Source organism: Pipistrellus kuhlii, unplaced genomic scaffold, assembly GCF_014108245.1.
Source record: "Pipistrellus kuhlii isolate mPipKuh1 unplaced genomic scaffold, mPipKuh1.p scaffold_m20_p_52, whole genome shotgun sequence".
Lineage (NCBI taxonomy): Eukaryota > Metazoa > Chordata > Mammalia > Chiroptera > Vespertilionidae > Pipistrellus > Pipistrellus kuhlii.
Window position 1 is genome coordinate 1857083 of NW_023425554.1, and position 26831 is coordinate 1883913.

The 26831-nt window shown below is 51.5% G+C and overlaps 1 protein-coding gene across 3 annotated transcripts in view; it reads left to right on the forward strand.

Annotated features, from left to right (window-relative positions):
- The window catches only part of SIN3B (SIN3 transcription regulator family member B), a 38259-nt gene that overhangs the window by 8758 nt on the left and 2670 nt on the right, over window positions 1–26831 (forward strand). For 2 of the 3 annotated variants that reach the window (XM_036415889.2, XM_045573538.1), the window contains exons 5-17: window positions 3218–3361; window positions 9730–9852; window positions 10954–11043; window positions 11507–11625; window positions 13228–13435; window positions 15373–15489; window positions 17195–17433; window positions 18094–18277; window positions 20055–20700; window positions 21133–21302; window positions 24625–24798; window positions 25097–25189; window positions 26670–26764. In XM_036415889.2, the coding sequence (XP_036271782.1) occupies window positions 3218–3361; window positions 9730–9852; window positions 10954–11043; window positions 11507–11625; window positions 13228–13435; window positions 15373–15489; window positions 17195–17433; window positions 18094–18277; window positions 20055–20700; window positions 21133–21302; window positions 24625–24798; window positions 25097–25189; window positions 26670–26764 (2402 nt within the window). Of the gene's footprint in view, window positions 1–470; window positions 616–3217; window positions 3362–9729; window positions 9853–10953; window positions 11044–11506; window positions 11626–13227; window positions 13436–15372; window positions 15490–17194; window positions 17434–18093; window positions 18278–20054; window positions 20701–21132; window positions 21303–24624; window positions 24799–25096; window positions 25190–26669; window positions 26765–26831 lie in introns of all 3 variants that reach the window. The other variant, XM_045573539.1, reaches the window with a different exon arrangement.

Genomic DNA, 26831 nt, shown 5'->3' on the forward strand with positions numbered 1-26831 from the left:
AAAGAAGTGGGATTCTCTTTTAGCATAAGTGTGTACGGTCAGATAAATTGTTCCCTGAAAACCTAGTGGAGTGTTTTGCTGAACAAACTTTTGCCAAACTTTTGCTAGTGGTGCTGGCGGTGTGCATGGCCCATCTGGCTCATGTCTAGTATGTAGTGCTGTGCAGCAGTAAGAACTTGCTTCTCACAGATGAGCAATTGCAGTGGCAGCTGTCAGCATTCGATCTGGGGGTGGGGGCAGTGATGTTCGGGAACATAGAGAACCTTATGGGTCCTTCACAGCTTCCATGAGGTCATAGTTTAGGGGCTAGAAGAACCATTATAGAGAGGAGACTGGGAGGTGTCTGTTCTGTTGATGGTAATGAGGAGGCAGAGAAGTTAGACTTACTTATCTAAGATTATATTGACGGGACACAGACTCATTCAGAGAAGACTCAGTGGTGAAGGTACAGCTTGGTGTCCTGCAGCCAGAGCCTCTGGGAGTTGGTGCCTGGAACTCATCCCAGTTATGACTCCTCACATCTGGCCCAGCACCTGCATTTCAAACAAGCCTCCTGGTGACCCAAACCCGAGGCTGTCTGTTTCTTCAGGAGGAGCCAGGAGCCTGAGTTTTTGTGTGAGTTATCTTGATTTTAGAACATTGGCTTGGATTTTTTTTTTTTAATATAGTTTATTGATTTTTTACAGAGAGGAGAGGAGAGTGTTAGAGAGCTAGAAACATCAATGAAAGGGAAACATCGATCCGCTGCCTCTTGCACACCCCCTACTGGGAATGTGCCCGCAGCCAAGGTACATGCCTTTGCCCAGAATCGAACCTGAGACCTTTCACTTTACAGGCTGACGCTCTATCCACTGAGCCAAACTGGTTTCGGCTGGCTTGGATTTTTAAAAGACACTGAGGCCCACAGCAAGCAGCTCTGGGTAAATTTAGCCGTGTGTTCCTGGGTTTTATGTCTGTTAGGTCTTGGTTCAGATCTTAACTCTGCCACCTGAGCCCTTTCCCTCACCTGCCTGAACCTCAGGTTCTAATCTGTCAAATGGCTATAACACTGGTGGTGCTGACCCCTGGATTAAATGCAGCTTTACTAAGGTCCTCGACGCACAGTGCTTGCCTAGGGTCAGCTGTGGAGAGCTGGCTCCATTATCCAGCTGCATACAGATGGCCCATGTGTACTTGGATGAACACAGCCCATTCTGCCCTGTGTGACACGTGACATCCTAGAAGTGACCTTGCTCTGGAAATTGCACGCGCCACAGGGCTTATGGGAAAACAGGGTCAGGACACGACACTGGGAAACTGTTAGTGACATGTTAAAGAAGGCACCTACTAAAAATGGTAACTTCATTGTAAACATTAAATGGATAAGAATGACATAAATACCACAGCACTTCTGGCACTTGACCTTGAAAAGACTTGTGGTTCATGTGTGGGTGTGGGAAGGTTGCAGCCGGTGGGTCACTGAGATGCTGGGAGGATATTTCCTGAAATGGGACAGACATTGTAACTCCCGATGGGGATGGGGATGGATGGTTGCTCCTGACATGTATGGCAGATTGCTCCTAACAGGTGTTGAAGGAGGGCAGTTAGATTCCTACACTACTCAGTGCAATTTTCTGCTCTTACCCAGGGCTTCTCACATAAGCAATCATAAAATCCTTGCTGCACTCAGATGATTCCTTAGTACATGTCAAGCTCAAACAGATGCGCTTTCAAAACAAATGTTAGAACAGAACTGACCAACTCTGGGAACATTTCAGAGTATGTGTCCCTAAGTCAGGGTGTGCATCCGTAACGTGGTCATAGATAGAACCAGGCTTCCCTGTGCCAGTCTTCCTTTCTACCTTGTGGTTCCCACATCCTCGCTGGAAAAACCAGTCCTTTTCATCTTTGTTGATCCAGTGAGCCAAGTGGCACTGTTTGATGTTTTTCTTTAAACGTCGCTCAGTTTGCTCATTGTTTCATGTGTATAGAGGTGACTTAATTCTTTGAACTGAGTGGTCTTTGCCCATTTTCCCTTTGTCTTTAATGTGTCCTGGTGGCTTTGGTGGGGGACAAGGAAGTTATTTTTCCCCTTTTCAATAGGTGCTACTGATGCAGGATTGAAAACTCGCTTCCCTCAGGTGCAGCAGGCCGGGAGGAAGGGAGACATGGGCTCGTTCCCCTTTATAGCTGTGGAGTAGGCATACTGATGGGAATGTCCTTCACTCTGGGAGGGCCCCAGCCTTAACACCTCTTACTTGGTCATATCCTCAGGTGTAAAGTTGAAAGGCACTTATTTTTAACTAGAGGCCCAGTGCATGAAATTCGTGCACTGGGGGGGAGGGGTGTCCCTCAGCCCAGCCTGCACCCTCTCCAATCTGAGACCCCTCAGGATCGGGCCTAAACCAGCAGTCAGACATCCCTCTCACAATCCCAGACTGCTTGCTCCCAACCACTCACTTGCCTGCCAGTTGATCACCCCTTAACTGCTCCCCTGCTAGCCTGATTGCCCCCAACTGCCCTCCCTTGCTGGCCTGGTTCCCCCAACTGCCCTCCCCTGAAGGCCTGGTGCCCACAATTGTCCTCTTCTGCAGGCCTGGTCACCCCCAACTGCCCTCCCCTGACTGTTGGCCTGATTGCCCACAACTATCTTCCCCTGCCAACCATCTTGTGGCAGCCATCTTTGATTACATGGGGGTGGCCATCTTGTGTGAGGGTGTGAGGGTCAATTGGCATATTACCTCTTTATTATATAGGATATCCAACTTGAGTTTTGCTCTCAGCTTCCTGCCCTCCCAACCCAGGTCCCTGCCGGTCTTTATATTATTACTTTGAGCTCTGAGTCAGGCCATCAAGTATTGGTGACTCTGGTGAACCGTTTGGTGGCCCTTCTCCTTACCTTCTTTCCTTGAAGGCCCAGCACTAGTTCCACATTCCCTGCCAGCAAAACCACGCTCCCTTACCCTTGGGCGGGCTGAGACCATGTTTCTGTCCACATCCCCTCCACTCTCCTAGCACAGGCCCCATCCAAGGCCAGGGCTCAGGCTGTGCTATGGAACGGGGTTCGGACACAAGCACATAGGACTGTTCTCCAGGCAGGGGAGCCCGATACGGGGCACCCCAAGGTGGGCCCCTCTGTAGTCCTTCTGTCTCCTCCACAGTGGGATGCCTGAATGTCACAGCCTAAGTACCTGGTTCCTTGGCGAACAACTCATTTTTCTTTCCCAACAATTGGCAGAAAGAGCAGCTGGGCACAAAGAGCCGGCCCTTCCGAGGCATGTCTGAAGAGGAGGTGTTCACCGAGGTGGCAAACCTCTTCCGGGGCCAGGAGGACCTGCTCTCAGAGTTTGGACAGTTCCTGCCCGAAGCCAAGCGGTCCCTGGTGAGTATACAGAGCACCCACCCAGCCCAGGGCCCCCTTCTCAGCCAGGGCCCCGTGCCTCAGTGCAGCCCCCAGAGCCACGCCAGGCTGTCCAACCCCCAGGACATACTGGCTTCCTCCCACAGGAGCCACACAGACTCCCAGGGAGGCTCCCATCACAGGCTCCACCTCCACGACAAGTGGGAGTAGATCCTGATGAGGGCTTCTCAGTGTGCACAGTGCCAGACGGCAAGGGCTGCTTTGGTAGGTGAAGATCAGGGGAGGGGACCTTGTATTCCTCCTGACCTTCAGTCCTATGACAAGGACCGCAGAGCCACCTGCCTTGTAACCAGGGCTCTGTGGGTAATTTTTCCATTGAATTTTTTAGAGTGGGAGGAAGGGAGGAGGAGAGAGAAAGAAACATTTATGTGAGAGACATCAATTGGTTGCCTCTTGGGCGTGTAAGACGTGGGAGCTGGGGAGTGAACCTGGAACCCAGGTATATGCCCTTGACTGGGAATCAAACCCACAGCCCTGTGGTTCGCAGGCCGATGCTCTAACCCACATGTGTCAAACACAAGGCCCGCGGGCCAAATCCGTCCCGCCAGGCCTTGCAATGTGGCCTGCACCGCGCTGTCATCACTGCACTCCGCTGCGTTTCCATCACAATGACAGTTCATGACTGTTCAGTAAACCATTCGGCCCGCGATTTAGGCTGGATTTTAGATTTTGGCCCCTTCTCTGATTGAGTTCGACACCCCTACGTCTAACCGCTGAGCCCAGCCAGGGCTGGACCATTCTCTTTATGCTTTAGTTGACACTTGAGTCATTTCTACTTTTTGGCTGTTGTGAGTATACATGGGTGTCTAAGGATTTGTTTGAGTCCCTGTTTTCAATTCCTTGGGGTCTATACCTAGGAGTGGAATTGCTGAGTCTTTTTGCAACTCTGTGTTTTGGAAGAACTGCCCAACTGTTTTCCATAAGCAGCCGCACCATTTTATGTTCTCACTAACAATTTCTCCCCATCACCAACACTTGGTAATATATATATTATTGATTTCAGAGAGAGAGAGAGAAATATCAATGATGAGAATGAGAGAATCATTGATCAGCTGCCTCCTGCATGTCCCACACTGTGGATCGAGCCCGCAGTCACGGCACAATCTGCCTTGACCGGGAATCAAGCTGTGACCTGGTTCATGGTCGATGCTTAACCACTAAGCCTCGTGGGCCAGGCTCCTTTATTTTTTTAATTATAGCCCCCGTGGTTGGTGTGAAATGGCATCTCATTGTGGTTTTTATTTCTATTTCTGTGCTGGCTAATGATATTGTACTTTTTTTTTCATGTACTTATTGGTTATTTGTATCTTCTTTGGAGAAATGTGCATTCAAGTCTGTTGCCCATATTTTAGTTTGTCTCTTTGTTGTTGAATTGTAAGAATTCTTTATATATTCTAAACACTAGATCCTTATTAGATACTTTTCTACATTCTGCATGTTGTCTTTTTTTTTTTTTTTTTTTTTTTTTTTTTTTTTTTTTTTTTTTTTTTTTTTTTTTTTAGTGTCCTTTGATGCACAGAAGCTTAAAGTTTGATCGAGTCCAATTACCTATTTTTTATTTTGTTGCTCATGCTTTTAGTGTCAAATCTAAGAATCTATTGCCAAATCTCCTGAATTCAGGAAGGCTTCTCCATGTGTTTTCTTCTAACAGTTTTAGCTGTTATATTTAGGTTGTTGATCCCTTTTGAGTTAGTATTTATATAGAGTGTGAGGTAATGGTCCAACTTCATTCTTTTGCATGTGGAGATCCAGTCACCCCAGCATCATTTGTTGAAGAAACTATTCTTCTGTTCCCATTGAGTGGTCGTGGCACCCTTGTTGAAAACCAGTTGGCCATGGATGTATGAGTTTATTTATTGACTCTATTCTAATTCATTAATCTCCATGTCTTCCCTTATGCCAGCACCACACTGTCCCGTTTCCTGTAGCTTTGTAGTAAGTTTGAAAGCCAGAAATATGAGTCCTCCAGTTTTGTTCTTTTCTAAGAATGTTTTGGCTATTTAGGGCCCCTTGTAATTTCATATAAATTTGAAGATCAGCTTTTCCATTTCTATGAAAAAGGCCTTTGGGATCTTGATAAGGATCGCAATGAATCTTTCAACTGCTTTGGGAAGTATTGCCATCTTAACAATACCAAGCCTTCCAATCCATGAACATGAGGCTATTCCAACTATTTAAATTGTCTTTAATTTTTTTCAGTAATGTTTTATAGTTTTCTTTTACTTTTTTAAAAAATGTATTTTATTGATTTTTTACAGAGAGGAAGAGAGAGGGATAGAGAGTTAGAAACATTGATGAGAGAGAATCATCGATCAGCTGCCTCCTGCACACCCCACACTGGGGATGTGCCCGCAACCAAAGTACATGCCCTTGACCGGAATCGAACCTGGGACCTTTTAGTCCGCAGGACAACGCTCTATCCACTGAGCCAAACCGGTCTCGGCTGGAAAGGAAATTTTCTGAATTGCATTTTTTATCATTGCTAGCATATACAATAGAAACACCACTGATTTCTGTGTGTTGATTTTGTAGCCTGTAGTTTTTCTGAATTCATTTATTAGCTTTGTTAGGATTTTGTGTGTATCAGATCATGTCACCTAATATAGTTTCCCTCTTCCTTTTCAATTCAGTGCCCCCTTCCCCCCTTTTTTCCCCTTAATTGCCCTGGTAGAACCTCCAGTACTTGGTGGGAGCAAACATCTTTGTCTTGTTCATGATCTTAGAGCAAAATATTTAAGTCTTTCACCATTCATTGAGTGTGCCATGAGCTGTGGATTTTTCACAAATGCCCTTTATTGGATTGAGGAAGTTCCCTTCTCTTCCTAGTTTGTTGAATTCCACTTCCTCTTAACATTTTTCCTCTCTGTCCTGATGACAACTTGGGAGTATGAGCACAGAAGTAACACTTACACTTCACACTTCATCACCGCCTCTCATGGTTTCTGCTTCTGAATGAAGATGCTGTGAGAGTGGTCTCAAAGGGAGGCGATCAGGGGCAGCAGGAGTCTGGGTTTGGATGCCCTGAAGACTCTTGGTCCAGTCAGGCAGACTTCCTGTACATGAGCTGGGGCTTGTCTCACGTGCCCACCTTCTTCCCCCTGCCCATGTCACTGTCTCCAGGACACTTAGTGATATCCCTAAGCAAGGATGCCACCAGGAAATACTTCCTGACTCCAAGTTGGAGAAGCTCTGTGCCTATCAGTGGGGCTGATATTATGTGCTGGAGCTGCAGCCCATCCTTTCAACCTGCTTGGAGCCCAGAGCATCCTTCCTGAACCCTGTGAACACAGCCTGAACCAGGGCACTTGCTTGGCCTCCTCGGGTGCTATAGGTGGGCTTGAACCAGTGCCTCCTGGGCCTTGTTTCCTTCCTGCCTCCTGCTTAGATGGGGACTTGACAAGCTGTTGTTCCTCAAGTGCCTTCTGCAAGGCCCAGCATGTGCTCAGTACTCCATCTTTCTTTTCTCGGCAAAAGTCCCTCTGCTTCCTTCTGCATCCCTGGTAGTTCAAGCTGCATCCTGTCATACTCTGAAGCTCCATCTTGCCCCCTTGTATGCTTTGTAGACCCCTTGGGACTCATCCTCTTGGATCTGGGCCTTGCATGTTAGCATTGGCAGCTTTTTCCTTGAATCCCATCTTCTCAGGGAGATGGGCACCTGCCTTGACCAGAGATAGTGGGTGCAGTGCCTGGAGCAGCAAGGGCTCATGATTGTACACTTTGGTCTAGTCTCATCTTGTCACCTTCTTGCTGTGAGAGCCTGGCAGGTCACTTTGGGAGCCTGTAGAAAGTGACCCTCTCTTCCTGGGCCAGTTGGAAAAATCCTTAGGGATGAGCCTGGGTCTTTGCTGCTGAACCTCCCTGGTAGTCGGTATAGTGGGTGAAGAATGCTGTCCATTGGGGTTATGGGGGCATTGTACAAGAGACAGTAGGTAATTGATAAAATTGTCTGTCTATACTGTTTGTTCCAACTCTTAGCAATTTTTGGGCAAGGGTGGTCTTAGTTCTGATGAAATTTCATCTTGTTGATGATTCTTCAAGCATTGGTGGATGGCCAGTGAGTGGAGCCTCTTGTCCTCTGATGGATGTGGTCGCAGCACCCCCTGGTGGGCACGACTGGAAATTGGCATTTCCCCCAGAAAACTGCCTGCTCACATTTTCTTTAAATGGCATTGTTATCAATTCAGCAGTACTTCAGAGTATGCTAGGAGATTAGAGCTACCTTATATATTTAGAAAAATTGAATCAATGTTTAAATTGTTAAAAATACCCATGTACTGGTACAATTTGTTATATAAAGTGATCTTTATATTGTGATACTTTATATTAATACTAGAGGTCCAAAGCCTGAGTATGTCATGTGCATGGGGGTAGGGTGTCCCCTCAGCCCAGCCTGCACCCTTTCCAATCTGGGACTGTCGGACATCCCTCTCACAATCCTGGGCTGCTGGCTCCTAATTGCTCACCTGCCTGCCTTGTCATTCCTACTTGCCTCTGCATGCCAGCCTGATCGCCCCCAACTGCTCCCTCCCTGCCGACCTGATTGCTCCTAACTGCCCCTCCCCTGCCACTGGCCTGGTCACCCCCAACTGTCCCATCCCCATCCCACCCTCCACCAACCTGGCCATCCCTCACGACCCTCCCACCGGTCTGGTCGCCCCCCACAGCCTGCTGTTCAGTTGTTTGGTCGTCTCACACTAACCCCCCTGCTGGCCTGGTCGCCCCAGCAGCCTACTGTTCAGTCGTTCAGCCTGCTGTTGGGTCGTCCCTCACTAACCTCCAACCACACTTCCCAATCCCTCCACCCTCCGCCAGCCTGGTTGTAGGCAGCCATTTGTGAGGGTATGACAGTCAATTTGCATATTACCTCTTTATTATATAGTTTTTGGATTTCTATTTAAATTTCAGGAAAAAGAAACCAAGATGAAATTTGATGCTATCCTAATTAAATCTGACTGTTTGGCCTAGGTCAGAGTTTGCAGGTGTTTTCCTGTGAAGGCCAGGTATCTTGGGCTTTGCAGGCCAGGCATCCTTTGCTGCAAAGACTCAGTTCCATTGCTTTTCAGAGAAAAAGTAGCAGGTAGAGAGGGAGAGAATGGGGGATAGAGGGGAGGGCCGGGGAAAACATCGATGTGAGAGAGACACATCGACTGGTTGCATCCCACACGCACCCTGACCAGGGCTGGGGAGCGAATCTGCATCCCAAGTGTGAGGTGCATGTCCTTGACCTCTGGAGTTGAACCCAGGACCCTTCGGTGCTACGGCCAGTGCTCTGACCTTTGAGAACTTTGGCTAGGGCTATCTTTTTTTTTTTTTTTTTTTTTCCCCCCAATGGCATCCTGTTTATTTTGCTTAGATTTTTTTTTTTTCTTTTCTGTTTTACATAGCAGTGTATCATGTACACTGGTCCCAGGCAGAGTCACACAGATGCAGAGCTCACTCTTACCTGGAAGATGCTCCTGTTTCATTTGGGTGCAGCATGACATGCTCAGGCTTTGGGCCTATAGCACGTCCTTCATGTGGTGTCTCCTGGTCCAGGTCCCATGGTGGGGTGGGAATGACAATGTGGTGGGTGACTTGGAGTTTCTCCCCAGCCCTGCCCACATCCTGCAGGAAAGCTGCAGTCTGTCCACCTTCCTCCACCCACCCCAGCTTTCCGGCACATTCACATCGATGCAGGTTCTGACTAGATTCTCCCAGATGTGTTTTTTGTAAATGTTGCTAACATTTGGGAGAAACATCGCTAACCTGTTCATTGATGGCTGGTGTGGAGCCCGAGAGTACCAGCGATGAGCTCCCTCCAAGTGCTGACATGCTCATTCATAGGAAAGAATACACATTGGGCTGGAAACCCACCTCACCCTGCCCTGCCCCGGCCAAGTGACCTGGAGGCTGGCAGCTGCTTCCTCTTGCTGCTGAGGCTCTGTGCGTGCCAGTCCCCTTCTGAATGCACTTGAACACCAGACCTTCATTATCAGTGGTCCACAGGTGAGCCCTACACACCCAGGCCCAGCTCCAGTGTTCCCCTATGGCCTCCCTCGCCTGTCAAGACCCAGCCTCCTTCATGGCCTTCTGTGAGCCTTCTCCCAGCCTCGTGGTATTTGTCACACTGTCATAATCTGGGTACACGGGTCTCTCCCCAAAGCATCTCAAGAGTTGGGATCACCTCACATGTGGACAGAACAGAGCTCCTGGCCCGTGGCAGACAGTGCTCTCTGGAGCCGGGGGCCGAGCTGAAGGCTGTTCCAGGCACTCAGACAAATGGAGAACCAGCAGTGATGGGCCCAGCCGTGTCCCTCCAAGGCTAACCCCTCCTGTGTGTGTGTCCTTAGTTCACAGGAAATGGGCCCTGCGAAATGAACAGTGTCCAGAAGAGTGAGCACGAGAAGAACCTGGAACACAGCAAAAAGCGCTCCCGGCCCTCACTCTTCCGTCCTGTGTCAGCACCGGCCAAGGTAATCGCCAGCCTTCGGTGTGGATGTACGTGTGTATGGGCACACGGCAGCTTTGCCTTCTCTGAACTGGGGAGCAGCATTCGCAGGCCCCAAGCAAGCAGGCCTGGAGCAGGAGGCTGAGTCTGGGCCCTGGTCTGGCTTGAAATGCACTGGGGAAGTCAGTTCACCTCCAAGGGTACTGCTCATCTATTTCCCAGGATCACAAGATTGTGAGGAGTGTCACCTCCTCCTCGAGAAGCCAGATGGAATGCTCACTCTGCTCCTTGTCACCATCATGGCTGTGATGGGCAGGGGCCCAGGTACAGTTGTGCAGGTCGGTCCCTGCACCGGGTGCTCCGCTGAGGGATGGAAGGGGCTGAGGTCTAGCTCCTGTCGCACTCATCACCCGTGACAGTGATTTTCTCATTCCATCATTGTTTGTGCATCTACTAGGTGACTTCTCTTTACTCCATTTATTTAGTTACTAGGTGACTTCTCTTTACTCCATTTATTTAGTCAATATGAACTCTGGGTTATAATTTGTTACAGTTTATCTTGATGCCCAACCTGTCTCAAATTTGATCAGTGCAGTTCTTTCGGGGTGACTCCTGTATCCCCTTGACACGTCTCCATCATTCTTCGGGCATCAGAAGATAGTTTTGTGGCCTCAGGAGTGCAGCCAAGTTTAGATCCTAGTCAAGCTTAGTGACAAAAGTTTTCCAGAGACTTAAAACCTGGGCCTCTGGGATCCCAGCAGTGCTGTCATCTTCCTGTCCCTTTCCCGTCACGGCCATGGCTCACAGGGTATAACAGGCAGGGCGGGTTTCTGATATTGTATCCAGGGTTATAGCTCCCTTGCTATTCCAACTTCATGGTGTTTCTGCCTGTTTTCAAAAGCCTTAAGCTGTGGAGACTTAGATCTCAGAATATGGGTGGGGCAGTCCCGTGACCTTCACCCTTCACTAGGCCATGGAGGTGAGTGGGTCTGAGACAGTCATCCACAGGGGTCCTGGGCAGACCTCATCCAGCACCCAGTGACAGTTTGTCAGAAGAACCCAGTGCTGGCCTTGCTGGCTGACAAAGATGGATGCTCAGCACTGACACACGAATTTCTCTCCACAGAAGAAAATGAAGCTGCGTGGTACCAAGGACCTGTCTATAGCTGCCGTGGGGAAGTACGGGACTCTGCAGGAGTTCTCCTTCTTTGACAAGGTGACTGGTGGGACTCGGGTGTGCAGAGCGGGAGCTTCTGGGAAGGCAGTAGGGGAGGAGGGGAGCTCTTGCATGGGTCTGGGAGGAGGGCCTGGTACTAGCTTTCACAGTGGAAGGGAGTGTGGGCCATCATTGAACTGATGGCAGGTGGTGCGCTGTGGGCATCAGAGCTCGGGGCCGAGCCGGGTTTGAGAACACACATCTTCCCCGCCCCAGCTGTGTGATTTCTAAAGCAGAGCTCATGCTGGGGCTCCCACGGGGTCAGTGACAGGAACAGCGAGATGGCCTGTGCTATCTGACCTGTGAATGCTCAAGGAGAGCGTTGCCGTGCAGACCACGGCCAGTCACTTTAGTGCAAGCTCATGTTGGTGACTTGGTGTACCTAGTGATGGCTAAGCCAAGTTGGCACAGGGGCCGGGGCTGGGCCCAGCCCGCAAAGCCTCCTGACGTACTCTCCCTGCAGGTGCGCAGGGTCCTGAAGAGCCAGGAGGTCTATGAGAACTTCCTTCGCTGCATCGCACTCTTCAACCAGGAGCTCGTGTCCGGCTCCGAGCTCCTCCAGCTCGTCAGCCCGTTTTTAGGGTGAGCAACACTGCGCCAGGCGCTCCACACGTAAACTCTGTCCACCTGTCTTTGGGCTGTTGTTTTGAAAGATGATAGGTACTTTTTTTATACTGTCTTTAAGTGGAGATTGTTGTAGACTCACCGGCAGTAGTGAGAAAGAACACAGACCCTAGGTCTGGTTCTCCACAACCAGGATGGTGACACTCGGGCAACCCACCCATCTGTGCAGGTTTCCCTATTTCTAGTTTGCACGAGTGCGTGCGTACAGTTCTATCACCTGGGAAGGAAGTGCGTCTCACTACAGTCATGATACTCAATGGCTCCAGAACCACAAAACCTTTGATATCCAAGCCTGTGTCCCTCTTGCTTCCTGCTCCAGTCCCTGCCACAGGCCCCTGGCAACCACCTCTGTGCTCCATCTCTACCACCTACACAACGAAAGTGTTATATAAATGGAATCAGGATCAGCTTTTCCACCCTGGAGATTCAATGTAGGCTTTTAAATTCTAACAATCAGAAATTGCAGAAAGAATGAAAGACTGACCGGCATCCCAGCCACCCAAAGAGAAACACTGTTAACGACCAGCTTCCAGCACATCCTGCTCAGTGTGTGGGCTGCAGCCCCAGGCTCGGGCAGCAGCTGGGAAGGTGGGGATGTTCTAGGACAGCGGTTGCCAACCTTTCAGACCTCACAGACCACCGGTTGGCAACCACTGTTCTAGGAGGTGGACACGAACACAGGGTTCGTGCACAGTGAGCTTTAGGGAGGGGGGCTGGCCAGGTCCCGGCATTGCCTCCCCTCCCCAGCCCTGTCATGTTGGGCAGGTTTCTTAGCCAGTCTGACCTCAGTTTCAGAAAGCTCCATGTGGGCTCTGCGCATAAGTCCCTTCAAATAGAATCCATAATATGGCGAGTGTGCGTTATATACAACTGTATTTGTGACCCCGGGGAGGAGCCTGCCTGGCCGTTACGGCTGGCCGTTACGGCAGGATCACAGTGCCAGCTGTCATAGTGACTGCACTCATGAGGTGGCCTTTGACACTCATTTAAACATAAATCCAGATGACACTGGGGTGGATTGCACAAAAACCTTCCCATCAACGAGCATGGCGGTTACATTTTGACTCAGGAGAATGTATCCATAGAGGGTGTTCCTAGGAGGGTCTCCCCACTGGGGGAGAAAGACTCCAGAACAGAGCTTGGCAGACTGATCTTTAAGGGCCAGGACTAGTTCTACCCAACTCTGGCATTGTGCAAAAGAAGCCACAAGCAGTGTATCAGATGGACATCACTGTGCCAGTAAAACTTGATCTACAAAGACAGGTGTGGGCAGGTTGGTCGACCCTGGCCTCTTCCAGTCAAGGAGCATTGCTACCCAGCTTCTGCCAGTCTAGATTGTCTCTTCCAGAGTGTTTCAAGGCCTCAAGTGGGGGGCCTGACTGGTGACAAAGTTTTGGGGGGCAGATTCACTCCCAAATGGGGACTTCTGCCTCTCCTCCCTGAGTTTGCATTCTGACCATCTTTAACCACAGATGTCTATGTGGAGCTGTTCTGAAATCTCTAGATCCCTCCCAGAAAGCCCTGGGGGTGCCAACTTACCATTTGTTTTTAATTCTGAAGGAAATTTCCTGAACTTTTTGCACAATTCAAGTCCTTCCTGGGGGTGAAGGAACTATCATTCGCCCCGCCCATGAGCGACAGATCTGGGGATGGAATAAGCCGGGAAATCGACTATTCATCTTGCAAGCGGATTGGATCCAGCTATCGGGCGCTCCCCAAAACTTATCAGCAGCCCAGGTGCAGTGGAAGGACGGCCATCTGCAAGGAGGTACCTTCCTGGGGCTTACGTTGGCTTGTGTGGTGCATGTTCTCCCCCTTCTCCCCAGAAAAAACAAACAAAAAAAAAAAACACCCATTATCATCATATATCAGGTGAAAGACTAAATGTCAGCCCCCTAAATGTTGAGTAGGGGATGTTCAGGGATGTGGAAAAACAAAATACCTGAGCAGAGGTGAGTTTCTTGCCCTGTTGGCAGTTTTGGTAAGCCATGGAGCCTATGGCATCAGCATAGGGTTGGCACATTCCATCATTTGCTGAGCCTGCTCTGTCCTGGGTTCACTGCCCTCAGTATGTTTTTGTTTAGTGTGACAATTGAATACTTCTTCAGGGTGAGAGGACAGGCTGTTACTGTATATCCAGAATTCAAGAGTGCCTACTGGGTTCCAGGGATCAGCAAGGAACTGCCTATGGGCCAAATCCCAGGCCAAAACTGGTCCATTGGTTGTGTTTGTCAATCAAATTTTATTGTCACACAGCTACGCCCATTGATTTGCATATTGCCTGTGACTACTTTACTAAGACTAAAGCAGAATTGAGTAGTCCCCACAAAACTTGTAATATTTATTATCTGGCTTTTAAATGCTTTTAAATATGTGCGTGTGTGTGTGTGTGTGTGTGTGTGTGTATTTAAAATATTTTTATTGATTTCAGAGAGGAAGGCAGAGGGAGAGAGATAGAAACATCAGTGATGAGAAAGAATCACCAATCAGCTGCCTCCTGCATGCCTCCTACTGGGGATTGAGCCTGAAATCTGAGCACATGCCCTTGACTAGAATTGAACCTGGGACCCTTCAGTCCACAGGCCCAGTCTCTCTCCACTGAGCCAAAACAGCAAGGGCTTTAATATATATTTTTCTTGATTTTAGGGAGGAAAAGAAAGGGGGAAAGAGATAGAAATATCAGTTTTGAGTGAGAATCATCGATCAGCTGCCTCCCACTCTGGGGATTAAGCCCACAACTCAGGCATGTGCCCTGACCGGGAATTGAACTGGGACCTCCCAATTCATAGGTCAATGCTCAACCACCAAGCCACACTGGCCAGGCTCATTTTTACAATTATTGAGGTAGATTTCCATGTCTCAGGTGGCTGGGAAATCACTGACAGTTTTTGATCCTAGTAAGCATCTGGCCGAAACAAGATGGGAGCCCAGGCATGTGATGCCTGCCTTGTGGCGTAGACAGATCCATGGAATGAGTCCATGGTTAGGTTAGAAGCTCTGATTCATAAATGTATCATGCTGAGGGCTTTGCCCTGAGAAGATGGACTTACTGGAGGGGTAGTTCTCATTGGCATATATGTGCATGACAGGTCCCTCCCTCTCTGATCTTCTTCCTATCCTGACTCTGGTTCAGGGTCGGTAGCTGCTTGGCACTTGCTTACACTTTTTAAAATTCTACTTGTGCACTTGACAGTGGGGCCGGAGGGGGGGCTGGGGGTGGTGGTTCCTCAGCCTGGCCTGCGCCCTCTTGCAGTCTGGGAGCCCTCAGGGGATGTCTGACTGCCGCCACCAATGCACTTGTCAGTTGTGAGCCAGCTTCTGGCTGAGCGGTGCTTCCCCTGTGGGAACGCACTGACCACCAGGGGACAACTCCTGTGTTGAGTGTCTGATGGTCAGTGTGCATCGTAGCCACCAGTCGTTCTGCCGTTTGGTTGATTTGCATATTAGCCTTTTATTATTTAGGATGAGTTGAGGAGCCAGTCCAGTGGGAGTATGCATTATCTGCCTTTTTACAGAGAAAGTTTGCCAACCCCTGAAATACTATGATGGGTTCACTTGATCACATTTACTGTTTGTATGATAAGGGAATTTCCTGTAAAATCAAGGTGATATTACTTCTTATATTTCCTACACTGAACAGTACAGTAAACAGTTCTGGAAGCCAGGGCTTGTTGCCTGGGGTAACAGCATTTTCTCTTGATGCAGGTGCTGAACGACACCTGGGTCTCGTTCCCGTCTTGGTCAGAGGACTCCACCTTTGTCAGCTCTAAGAAGACACCCTACGAGGAACAGCTGCACCGCTGTGAGGACGAGCGTTTTGAGGTGTGTATGCTGGTGCTGCAGGGCCCTCAGGGGGCCCTGAGTCCTGGCCAGGATGGTAGGGACATGGGGTGTGCCTTGTCCGCCATCCTCCATGGCACTGCCCTAACTCTCCCCTGCTCATCTCCCTCCATCCTGGGATGTATTCTGACCCTTCTTAACCTCCCCACCCACCCCACCCCCGTCTCCTCTTGAGTGTCAGGGATGCCAGCACTTTCCAACAGGGCAGGCCCTCACAGATCTCTTCTGCCTTGCTTTCCTTCGGTCTGGCTAGGCAATGTATTTGAATTTAATTTCTTTTTTTTTTAATATATATTTTATTGATTTTTTACAGAGAGGGAGGGAGAGTTAGAAACATGGATGAGAGAGAGTCATCGATCAGCTGCCTCTTGCACAACCCCTCCTGGGGATATACCCGCAACCAAGGTACATGCCCTTGACCGGAATCGAACCCGGGACCTTTCAGTCCGCAGACCGATGCCAAACCGGTTTTGGCTGAATTTAATTTCTTTAATTAAAGTTAAGTTAGCTTGCCTGGCCAGTGTGGCTCAGTGGTTGAGTGTTGACCCAGGAGCCGAGAGGTTGTGGTTCAGTTCCTGGTCAGGGCACATGCGGGTTTTGGGCTCAATCCCTTGTGGGAGTTGTACAAGAGGTAGCTGATTGATGATGTTGCTATCTCATCGATGTTTCTATCTCTCTGTCCCTATCGCTTCCTCTTTCTCTCAAAATCAATAAAAACGTATTTTAAAAATTAAGTTAGCTGCCGAAACCAGTTTGGCTCAGTGGTAGAGCGTCTGCGACTGAAAGGTCCCAGGTTCAGTTCCTGTCGAGGGCATGTATATTGGTTGCGGGCACATCCCTGGTTGGGGGTGCGCAAGAGGCAGCTGGTCGATGTTTCTCTCTCATCAACGTTTCTAGCTCTCTATCCCTCTCTCCTCCTCTCTGTAAAAAATCAATAAAATATATATATTTTTTAAAATTAAGTTAGCTTAAGGTAATTTTTTGAAAATTTTGCTGACATGCAGCAATCAGGTTCCCTCCCCCAGTGGTAACAGCTTATAAGTCACTGTCACAATACTACAGAGAGGTCAGAGACATTGGCACATTTGCCCCCTTGGGCTGTATTTCTGTGTAAATGTGTGGCATGTACATGTATTGAATTGTGCATACATGTGTGTTCAGCTCTGCGTGCTCCTGTATTCACCACCACAGCCAAGATACTGAGCGGCTCCTTACCCCCAGAACCCCTCCTTCTGCTATTTATGTCTGAACACCTCCCTCCTAGCCCCACCCAGCCTCGACCCCTGGCAACACTGACCTGTCCCTTCATCTCTCACTGTGGCACAAAGAATCACATGGTATGTCCCCTTTGGGGATTGGCTCCCCCTGCACATGCCCTGAGAGACTTCCAGGGGCTGAGTGCACCACGGGTCTGTTCCCTTTTTTGCCAAGCAGAGCTGTGCTCTCTGTGCCTGTACAGGGAGTCGGCCAGCAGTGAATGGCCTGTGGTTCTCATCCCTCAGCACCAGGTCCTGCATTTGTGCCTCCCCTGACGATCCTAGCCAGTAATCAGCCTCACTTGCTCAGGGCAACACCTTCTATTGCTTGTCACACCCCTCAGACATGCAGCTTGTCCAACCCATCCCTTCTGCCAGCCCAGGCTCTTCCCGAGAGCCCCACTGACCCCTGCCCGCCTTCCTCTCCGTAGTTAGACGTCGTCCTGGAGACCAACCTGGCCACCATCCGAGTGTTAGAAAGCGTGCAGAAGAAGCTGTCCCGGATGGCGCCGGAAGACCAGGATAAGTTCCGGCTGGACGACTGTCTGGGGGGCACGTCGGAGGTGATCCAGCGTCGCGCCATCCACCGCATCTACGGGGACAAGGCTCCTGAGATCATCGAGAGCCTCAAGAAAAACCCTGTCACCGCTGTCCCGGTCGTTCTCAAAAGGTTCCCTCAGCTCTGGCCCCTGGGCGCTCATTAGTGTCGGTCACAGGTGTCATCACAAGGTGGGGGGAGTTGGGGGGAGACCCCTGGGGCCTCAGGCTGCCTTCCTGAGAGTCTCATTCTTCCTTCGTCTTCCTGGTCCCCTCCCGGGAGGAAAGCACGGTTAACACCTGTCCTAGTCCTTCGGCCACCACACACTCAATTAGGGTGAAACGTGAAAAGTGCAACCTGTCTCACAGCTTGCCTTGTATTTAGCATTGTGTCTTAGGAACTCTCCTTGATAGTCAGGTATTAAGTGCTGCCCTCCGTTGGGTGCTGTGCTTGGCCCTGGGGTTGCAGAGCTGAGCGAGACCCACACAGTCCCTTCCCTCATGGGGGTCACAGTTGAGCCAACAGCTACTTGGAGTATGGTCAGGGGCAGAAGCCAGGACAGGGAGGAGGTTGGTTCCATGGCAGCATGTTTCAGAAACCATAAAACTGTCCACATTGGTCCTCCAGGACCATGGCTCCCTCCTTTATTCAGTACAGACAAGCCCGGAGCTGGTTGTCCCACATGGCTAGTCTGTGGGTGGAAGACAGGCTGGTCCTGGGGCAGGGATGACTCAGGCGGTGTCACAGGCTGTTCCCGTGCTGTCCTTGTGCTGAGCCCCTCTGGCCCCACAGGCTGAAGGCCAAGGAGGAGGAGTGGCGGGAGGCCCAGCAGGGCTTCAACAAGATTTGGCGGGAGCAATATGAGAAGGCATACCTCAAGTCCCTGGACCACCAGGCAGTGAACTTCAAGCAGAACGACACCAAGGCCCTTCGCTCCAAGAGCTTGCTCAATGAGATTGAGAGTGTCTATGATGAGGTGAGACCCTCCTCTGCGCTGGCTCTCTGCCTGTTTCCCAGTGGGTGGGCAGGGTTGGTGGCATTGCCCTCACGGCTGTGTAGGAGTGAGGGTGGAGGTTTCCGTAGCACAGACAAGGGAGGACTGGGGCTCTTCCCTCCTCCCTCCCCTCGTGGGCCTTGATGGACCTTCCTTCACATGCCTGGTGCCAGCAGCTTTCCTTTCTCCATAGCCAGTGGGTACCAGATAGCACTTGAACCCCCAGAAGGAACATCCTATAGAGCCCTTGCTCACAGACGATCCTCTGCAGAACTGTTATCCATTTTAGTTTCCTCAGTGAGGAGACTGGCACAGAAAGTCACAGGAGACCAGAGCTCTGGCCCAGGGCTTCACCTCCAGCAGCTGCACCGCGTCCTCTTGCCAGTCTTGGACCGTCGAGGCTCATGGGCCCCGAATCACATAACTGAGGCAGGGCTGGGCTCTCAGACTCAGTCTGGACCTGTGAAAAACGCATGTAGGAAGCGGCCTGGCCGGGAGATGGAGGTCACTGGGGGGAGTCAGGGAGGTTCTGAGGCTGAGCCCAGGAGACAGGGACAGAGCAGCATTGATGGCTGAGCACTTGCCTGGGCAGAGTCACTTACTCCCTTTTCACATAAGCAGCAAGCCCTTCAGCCTCCCTCCCCAGGGGCACCCTCCCTCCAGCGCCCAGCCCCTAGCCCCAGGCCCTACTCTTCAGCTTGTCTGCCCTCCTCACTTGAGGAAGGACCTTAAAGCCTGCGACCTCTCCCCACCAAAGGGGTCTGTGGTTGGTACATTGTCAACTGGGGGTGATGGTGTAGCCCAACAGATCCACCACTGACCACTGAGTTCTTGGCTCTTCCCTTGGGGGCAGAGGGGAAAGGGGTGTTGGCTCATGAGGGCCAGGGCATAGTCACTAGTTCTGTTTGAGGAACAGCCTGTGCCTCCTCCCTCCCCCTGTCCTGCCCTCAGGAGGCCCCACCTACAGGGATGCATCCACACTCAGTTTCTCCAAGAACCTAGACGTCCCCCGTCCCCCATGTGCCCAGGCAGCCTGGAGGAAGTAGTCACTGTCTAGGTTTTCTGGAAGAAAGATGATTAGCTAAAGACTGAGGAGAGGGCTGAACCCAGGGACATGGTTCTCCAGGGAGAAAGAGTAAACAGGCTCAGGCAAAGGTCCTGCACTCCTGAAGCATCAGAGGAGGAGCCATGTGAGCTGTGAGACCGGGGCGGCTGCAGGACTGCATGCCAGGGGCTGGAGTTCTCCGCCGACCGGTGTGGGAGGACCTGGTGGGGGTGATACAGCTGGCTGTTCTCCTCTCGCCGTATTGCTCTAAACTGGGTGAGGAGAGTAGTTGGAGTGGCCAGGTAGGAGGCCTGCGCAGCAGGGTGATGGGAGAACTGTGGAGGGACTGGGGGGGGAGGGGGGGAGGGCAGCGGCAGGGTATGCGCCAGGTGTGAAAGGCTGCGGGAGAGGAGGCTGACATGTAAGTAGTCCCAGGTCTTCATGGTCTAGCTGAGCATCCATGAATGAATGATGGTGGGCAGAGAGGCCCAGGGTCTACCCTCAGCCAGCCTCACCCCATGGAGAGCTTGGACTGGGCACCTCGTGTCAGCTGGAATTTGGTAACCGGGGCACTGCTGCAGGCATTGGTGGTTGGAGGGAGGTTGGCCCTGTTCTGATCCTGGCGCTGAGCAGTGTGACACTGTTAAAGCTGAGGGTGTAAATCTTGGGTTCTCTTAGCGGGTTTCTCCTGCCTGACATTCTCCCTGTTCCCAGCACCAGGAGCAGCACTCGGAGGGCCGCAGCGCCCCCTCCAGTGAACCACACCTCATCTTCGTGTACGAGGACAGGCAGATCCTGGAGGATGCAGCCGCTCTCATCAGCTACTACGTGAAGCGGCAGCCAGCCATCCAGAAGGAGGACCAGGGCACCATCCACCAGCTGGTGCACCAGTTTGTGCCCAGCCTCTTCTTCTCCCAGCACCTGGACCTTGGGGCATCTGAGGACTCCGCTGACGAGGGCCGGGGGAGCCCCCAGGGGCAGAGTGCGGAACCTGGTGACCGGAAGAAGCCAGCGCCGGGGCCACAGAGCAGCCCCCCGGTGGAGAAGGGACCCACCGGCGAGGGCTCCACTCCTGAGCAACAGCCCCCGCCGCCACCGCCCCCGCCCCCGCCGCCGCCATTACCACCACCACCACAGCAGCCCATGGATGACGTCTACAGCCTCTTCTTCGCCAATAACAACTGGTACTTCTTCCTGCGTCTCCACCAGACCCTGTGCTCCCGGCTCCTGAAGATCTACCGCCAGGCGCAGAAGCAGCTCCTGGAGTACAGGACGGAGAAGGAGAGGGAGAAGCTGCTCTGCGAGGGCCGGCGGGAAAAGGGCAATGACCCCGCCATGGAGCTGCGGCTGAAGCAGCCCAGTGAGTCCCCCGCCCCTGTCAGAGCCCACGCGTGAGAAGGGTTTCAGCTCACGGCTTGTGATCAGAAATGTCCCCTTGTGTTTTTTCCTGGCTTTTCATTTTGAAATAATCACAATATCTCAAATGAGAAGTCACAAAAATAATAGTCTCAAACACCCTTCCTATTCCTAACCTCCCCAAGCAGTAGCACCGCTTCTGGCTGTGGTGCCGTGGTAGGAGCAGGAAACGGGCATCACCAGGCCGGGCCACATCATGCCTGCCTCCTAAGCTGGGCCCCATGCAGCCACTGCCACTCAAGCTTCCATCCTGGAGTCGGGCCAACATTAAGAAGCCCGAGCATGGGAGGCGGGAGCGTGGCTGCTTGATTCTATGGAGATTCTGGATTCTCCTTGTGGTTGCAGCCCTGTGTGACCTGTCTCCGCCCACCCTTAGGTGAGGTGGAGCTGGAGGAATACTACCCGGCCTTCCTGGATATGGTGCGCAGCCTGCTGGACGGTAGCATCGACCCCACGCAGTATGAGGACACGCTGCGCGAGATGTTCACCATCCACGCCTACGTCGGCTTCACCATGGACAAGCTGGTGCAGAGCATCGCGCGCCAGGTGAGCGGGTGCAGGGTGGGCAGCGAGGAGAGTGACAGGAGGCCTGGCACATGGGGCGACAGCACCTCTTCAAGACTCTTTGCCAGTCCCCAGCTTCGAAAACATGCCCTCCTATCACTCTCATGCTGTGTGGTTGGTCCCATGCCAGCTTCTTTCCTTTTTTTTAACCAATGTAGAATTCACATAACATAATGTTAATAACCGTTTTATGTTATTTTATTTATTTTATATTTTATTTTTTAATTTTATTTATTAGAGGCTTGGTGCATGAATTCATGCAGCAGTGGGGTTCCTTGGTCTAGCCTATGAGATTGGACAAAACCAGGCTCTCTGACATCTCTCGAGGGTTCCTGGATTGCGAGAAGGCCTAGGCCAGGCCAAGGGACCTCACCAGTGCACTATCAGGGCCGGGGAGGGATGCAGGAGGTTGGTCAGTCAGGGAGGGACAGCTCCAGGGCATGTTCCTGTCTAGCTCAGCAGCAAGTTAACCTATCGGTTGGAGCATCTGCCCCCTAGTGGTCAGTGCATGTCATAGAGACAGGTTAACCCGTTGACTGTCTGCCCCCTAGTGGTCAGTACACATCATAGCAAGTGGTTGAGCGGCCTTAGCATATCATTAGCATAGTAGAGGCCCAGTGCATGAAAATTCATGCACTGGAGCGAGGGTCCCTTAGCCCAGTCTGCCCCCTCTCACAATCTGGGAGCCCTCAGGAGCAGGAGGCAACCTAGCAATCGGGAAGGCAACACCCCATCACACCTCTGCTACTGCCACTGCTGGCAGTGCAAGCCTCAGGCTTGCCTGAGCCTCGGGCTGGCCCTGGGCACCTGGGCAGCTGCCATCCAAGGCTTATCTGCACCTCGGGCATCGGCTGGGCAGCCACCATCCACAGCTTGCCTGTACCTTGGGCCAGCCCTGGGGTGCTGAGGGGACTGGGGGACTCCAGAGGCAGGCACACAGAGCTGAAGGGACTGGGCGCCACCATCTGTGGCTGTGTGTGCCTCCATCTTTGAGGGCATGGTAGTCAATTAGCATATTCCCTCTTTATTAGATAGGATTACACTTTGGTTGAACAGAGGACTGGACACTTAGCATTTAGGCTTTTATTATATAGTCTTTTAAATTGAATTTAGAGAGAGAAGAAGAGGTAGGAATAGAGAAATAGAAACATCAATGAGAAGCATTGATCAGCTGCCTCCTGCACGTCCCTCACTGGGGGTCAAGCCCAAAACCTGGACAGGTGCTGTGATTGGAAATTGAGCAAGTGACTTCTCAGTTCATGGGTCGACGGTCAACCGCTGAGCCACACTGGCAGGGCACGTTAGCCGTTTTAAAGGGAATAATTCAAAAGCATTTAGTACATTGACAGTGTTATGCAATCTTCACCTTTGTCTTGTTCCAGAACATTACTATCACCCCAAAAAGAAGCCCTGTGCCCGTTAGCAGTCACTCTCCTTTCCCCTTTGCCAGCTCCTGACTACCACCAATCTGCTTTCTGTCTCTGTGTTTACCCATTCTGACATTTCATATACATGGAATCATACAGTATGTGGTCTGACTTCTCTTACCGGGCAAGATGTTTTCAAGATTCATCCACATTGTATCATGTCAGTGCTTCTTTCCTCTTTACGGCTAATATTCCATTGCAGACTGGACCACATTCTGTTCATTCGTTCATCCATGGGTGGGCACCTGCCTTGCTGCCACCTTTTGGCAGTTGTGGGCAATACTTGTGAACATGAATTTGAGTCCCTGCTAACAAACGTTTTGTGAGGGTAACTTGGCAGTGTGTAAAGAATTGTGGGCCACTTGTAGGGGCGTGGGGCAGCTATCAGTGACGTTACTCAGGACTCAGTATCACTTTTAGTAGCAAAACACCGGCAATAGAAATGTCAAGGAGAGGAAATGAGTCATAAAATATAAACAACAAAGCCCCAGACAGGTTGGTGTGGTCCTGGGACATGTGTCCTGCTGGTGTTCTTCAGCTTGACCTTTGTTTCCTGATTACCAACTAAGGCTGTTCACTTCAAGTGGAAGAGAAGCCAGTAAAATCTCCCACCCACATACAGTCATTGGTAACATTCTAGAAAAGCCATTTCCTTCGAGGTTAGGAAAACTTCTTATTGAAATAGACACACACAGAAAAGTGTCCCGATCCTAAGTGGGTGGCTCGGAGGGTCTTCACATGTGGCTGCCCTCACCCACTACCCCTCCCAGCTACTCCTCACCATGGGCACCCACTGCCCTGATTTCTGATGCTGAGATAGAGTTCCTGTCTTAAACTGTGTTTAAATCAGTGGTTCTCAACCTTTCTAATGCCGTGACCCTTTAATACAGGTCCTCTTGTGCTGATTCACAACCATAAAATTATTTTCGTTGCTACTTCATAACTGTAATTTTGCTACTGTTATGAATCGTAATGTAAATATCTGTCCTTTCCGATGGTCTTAGGCCACCCTGCTAGCGGTTCTCAGCCTGTGGGTTGCGACCCAGAGATTGAGAACCGCTGCTGTAGAGCAGCAGTTCACCCCTGGGCAGGCCCCCTCATGGGGCAAGCACTTCACCCCAGAGCTGTGGCTTCATCACACCCACCAGAAATGCCTGGGCCAGACGCTCACAGGCCTCTCCCATGCTGACACCTGTAACTTACTTAGAGGGAACACAGCCACACCCTTGCCTTCATTATTATTAGCATTTCTTGTTTTCAGTAACAGCAGCCACTATTTGGGGGAACTTTCCATGGGCCAGGCACCATATGAGATCCGAGACACTTGGTGCAGAACCCAAGGCCCTGCTACAGCTCATGGTAGCAGGGCCGACTCACAGCTCCATCTGACCCTGTGCCTCAGCTGTCTCAGTTATTCATTTCTTCTTAAACCTTACGGTTTTAAATGTTTGTAGGAATTCATTGTGTATATTGCTGAAAATTTAGGGAAAATAGCCTCCCTCCATCCCACTACTCTCAGATAATTACGATCCCTGTTTTGGAACATTTTCTTTTGCGTTTATTCCATATGTTTCTCAAACCCAAGCAGGGTTTGCTGGTCTGGTCTAGTTTGAACTGGTCTGCTTGGCTCTGGACTGGTCCACACTTGTCTGTTGTAGTCTGATCTGGGCTAGGTTTTCTGCTCTGGTCTGCTCTGCACCCTGTGCCAAGGTACTCGCTCTGCATGGCCCATCTGATCCTGGCCTTCACCCCATTTCATGGACTTGGCCACGTCGTCTTTGGGTGAGGTGGGGACTACAGCAGGCGGTGTGCTGGAAACTGCTCCCCCTGCTGACGGGCACACGCTCCAGGCACCCACCCGCTTTCCTCCCCGCCAGCTGCACCACCTCGTGAGTGACGACATCTGCCTGAAGGTGGTGGAGCTCTACCTGAACGAGAAGAAACGGGGCGCTGCCGGGGGCAACCTGTCCTCCCGCTGCGTCCGCGCCGCCAGGGAGACCAGCTACCAGTGGAAGGCCGAGCGCTGCATGGCTGATGAGAACTGCTTCAAGGTGAGAGATTAGCCGTGCTCAGGCCTATGTGAGACAGGAGAGCAAGGGGAATGCCCAAAACAGGAGGGGCCGGCCATTGTGTTCTGGCCTGGGGGCAGGATTGCCTGAACTGGGCCTCTGGATGCTGGTCCTGACCTCAGGGCACCACAGGCCCATGAGGTGGGTACCGGCCCATGATCCCTGGAGGGAGAGTCTGTCCCAGAGGCTGGCAAAGGTGGCTAATTGATGAGCTTTGACCTCATCCTGTGTCGGCTTGGACTGTTCTGTGGCCTCAGGCATTGTCCCCCACCTTCCCCAGGTGATGTTCCTTCAGCGCAAAGGGCAGGTGATTATGACCATTGAGCTCCTGGACACCGAGGAAGCGCAGTCGGAAGACCCTGTGGAGGTCCAGGTGAGGTTGACGGCCCTGTGCTCTGCCTTGTGCACACGCTGGGGCCAGGGGAGCCATGGTCAGCATCGTGGAGTTCCCACCCCAAGAGCCACGTGCACAAGCACAGGCCCCATGCTCTCTGGGAGCCCGAGGGAGGGCCAGAGTTGCAGACAACCCCTCAGGAGTCCGGGTGTGTCCCAGAAAGGACCCTGGGTCCTGAGTCCTCCCACATGCTGTAGACACCAAGCCATCCCAATTGAGCCTGCAGCCGCCATGGTCACCCAAGCGTGTGACCTCTGCACTCCGCATAAAGCTCAGGGCTCCAGGTCACTAGCCTTAATCACCAGGAGAACATCCGCCTGGCCACACTCTGAGTCACACATTCCACTAGACAAGACGCTTCCCCTCTGTTTTCTGCTCTTACAAGGACCCAGGCATTGGGTTAGGGCCCACCTTCCTCCAGTGTGACCTCACCTCACCCTGATTACTCTGTTTCCAAATGAGATCACATTAACAGGTACCAGGGGCCAGGGCTTAGACATGTCTTTTTCGGGGACACAATTCAACTCACAATAGTGAACAGCTCGTCCCAGTTTACCTGGGACATTCCTGGTTTTATCACCAAAGATTCCACATTCCAGGAATTGCTTGTTCTCAGAGAAACCACAGCGATTGGTCCCCTGACATATAGCTGTATCAGACCTTTTCTGGAGTCAAGCAGTACAAATAAGTAAGGACGAAAGGAATCCTACTTCAAAAAGGTGTTGCTGCTGCCTTTTTGACCCGCGTCAGTCAGCCAGGATCTGAAGCATCCTGTCCATTCAGGAGCTTTGTGTCTGCAGACATGGGCAGGTGCAGTGACACTCGGCGCCCTCACTCCAGGGCTGGTAAGCCCAAGCCGCCTTCCCAGAGCTGGGGGCACTCACCGCGGCCGCAGGGGCTCCCCTCCCAGCCTACCTCTGGACTCCCTCACAGAGGAAGCTCTGAGACCAGTGAGGGTGGAGGCCTGCATACCGCACACCTTCCAGAAGTTTCCAGCAAATGTGGTTTTATTAAGCTCATGTCTGGAGGAGCCTCTGGCTTTAACAGGGCGGTGAGCAGATGGTCACTGGACACCACCATGCCCCACTGGTCCTAGGTGGCCCCTCCCAGACCCACCCCCTGTTCACTCCCACCAGTGACCTGCTCTTTCCTTCTTTACTGCTGCTCGTGTCCTGATGTCTATCTGATCTTGATTCCTCCATAAGGGGGTCCCATTCTCTGTGTGAACTAGATGAATAGGTTGTCACACGGAAGGGACTTCTCAACTTAAGCACAAAATGCCATAAAGTGTCTCGTAGCTGGTATGAATGTCCCGCCCCAGCTGCAGTCTGGTTTCCATCACACATCATGGTCTTCAACAGCCACCATCCCCCTAACACATGCCCAGGAGCCCTGAGCTCAGGGTCCTGGCTGAGGAGCCCTTTCGCAGGAGGTCACGCCATGTCTCCTGTTCCCCCAGCACCTGGCTCGGTACATGGAGCAGTACGTGGGGACCGAGGGTGCGTCCAGCTCCCCCACCGAGGGCTTCCTCCTGAAGCCTGTGTTCCTGCAGAGGTGAGAGGAGCCACAGGAGGTCCTGTGTCTTTACCTGAGGCCAAAGATGGTTTCTTTCGTCTGGGGA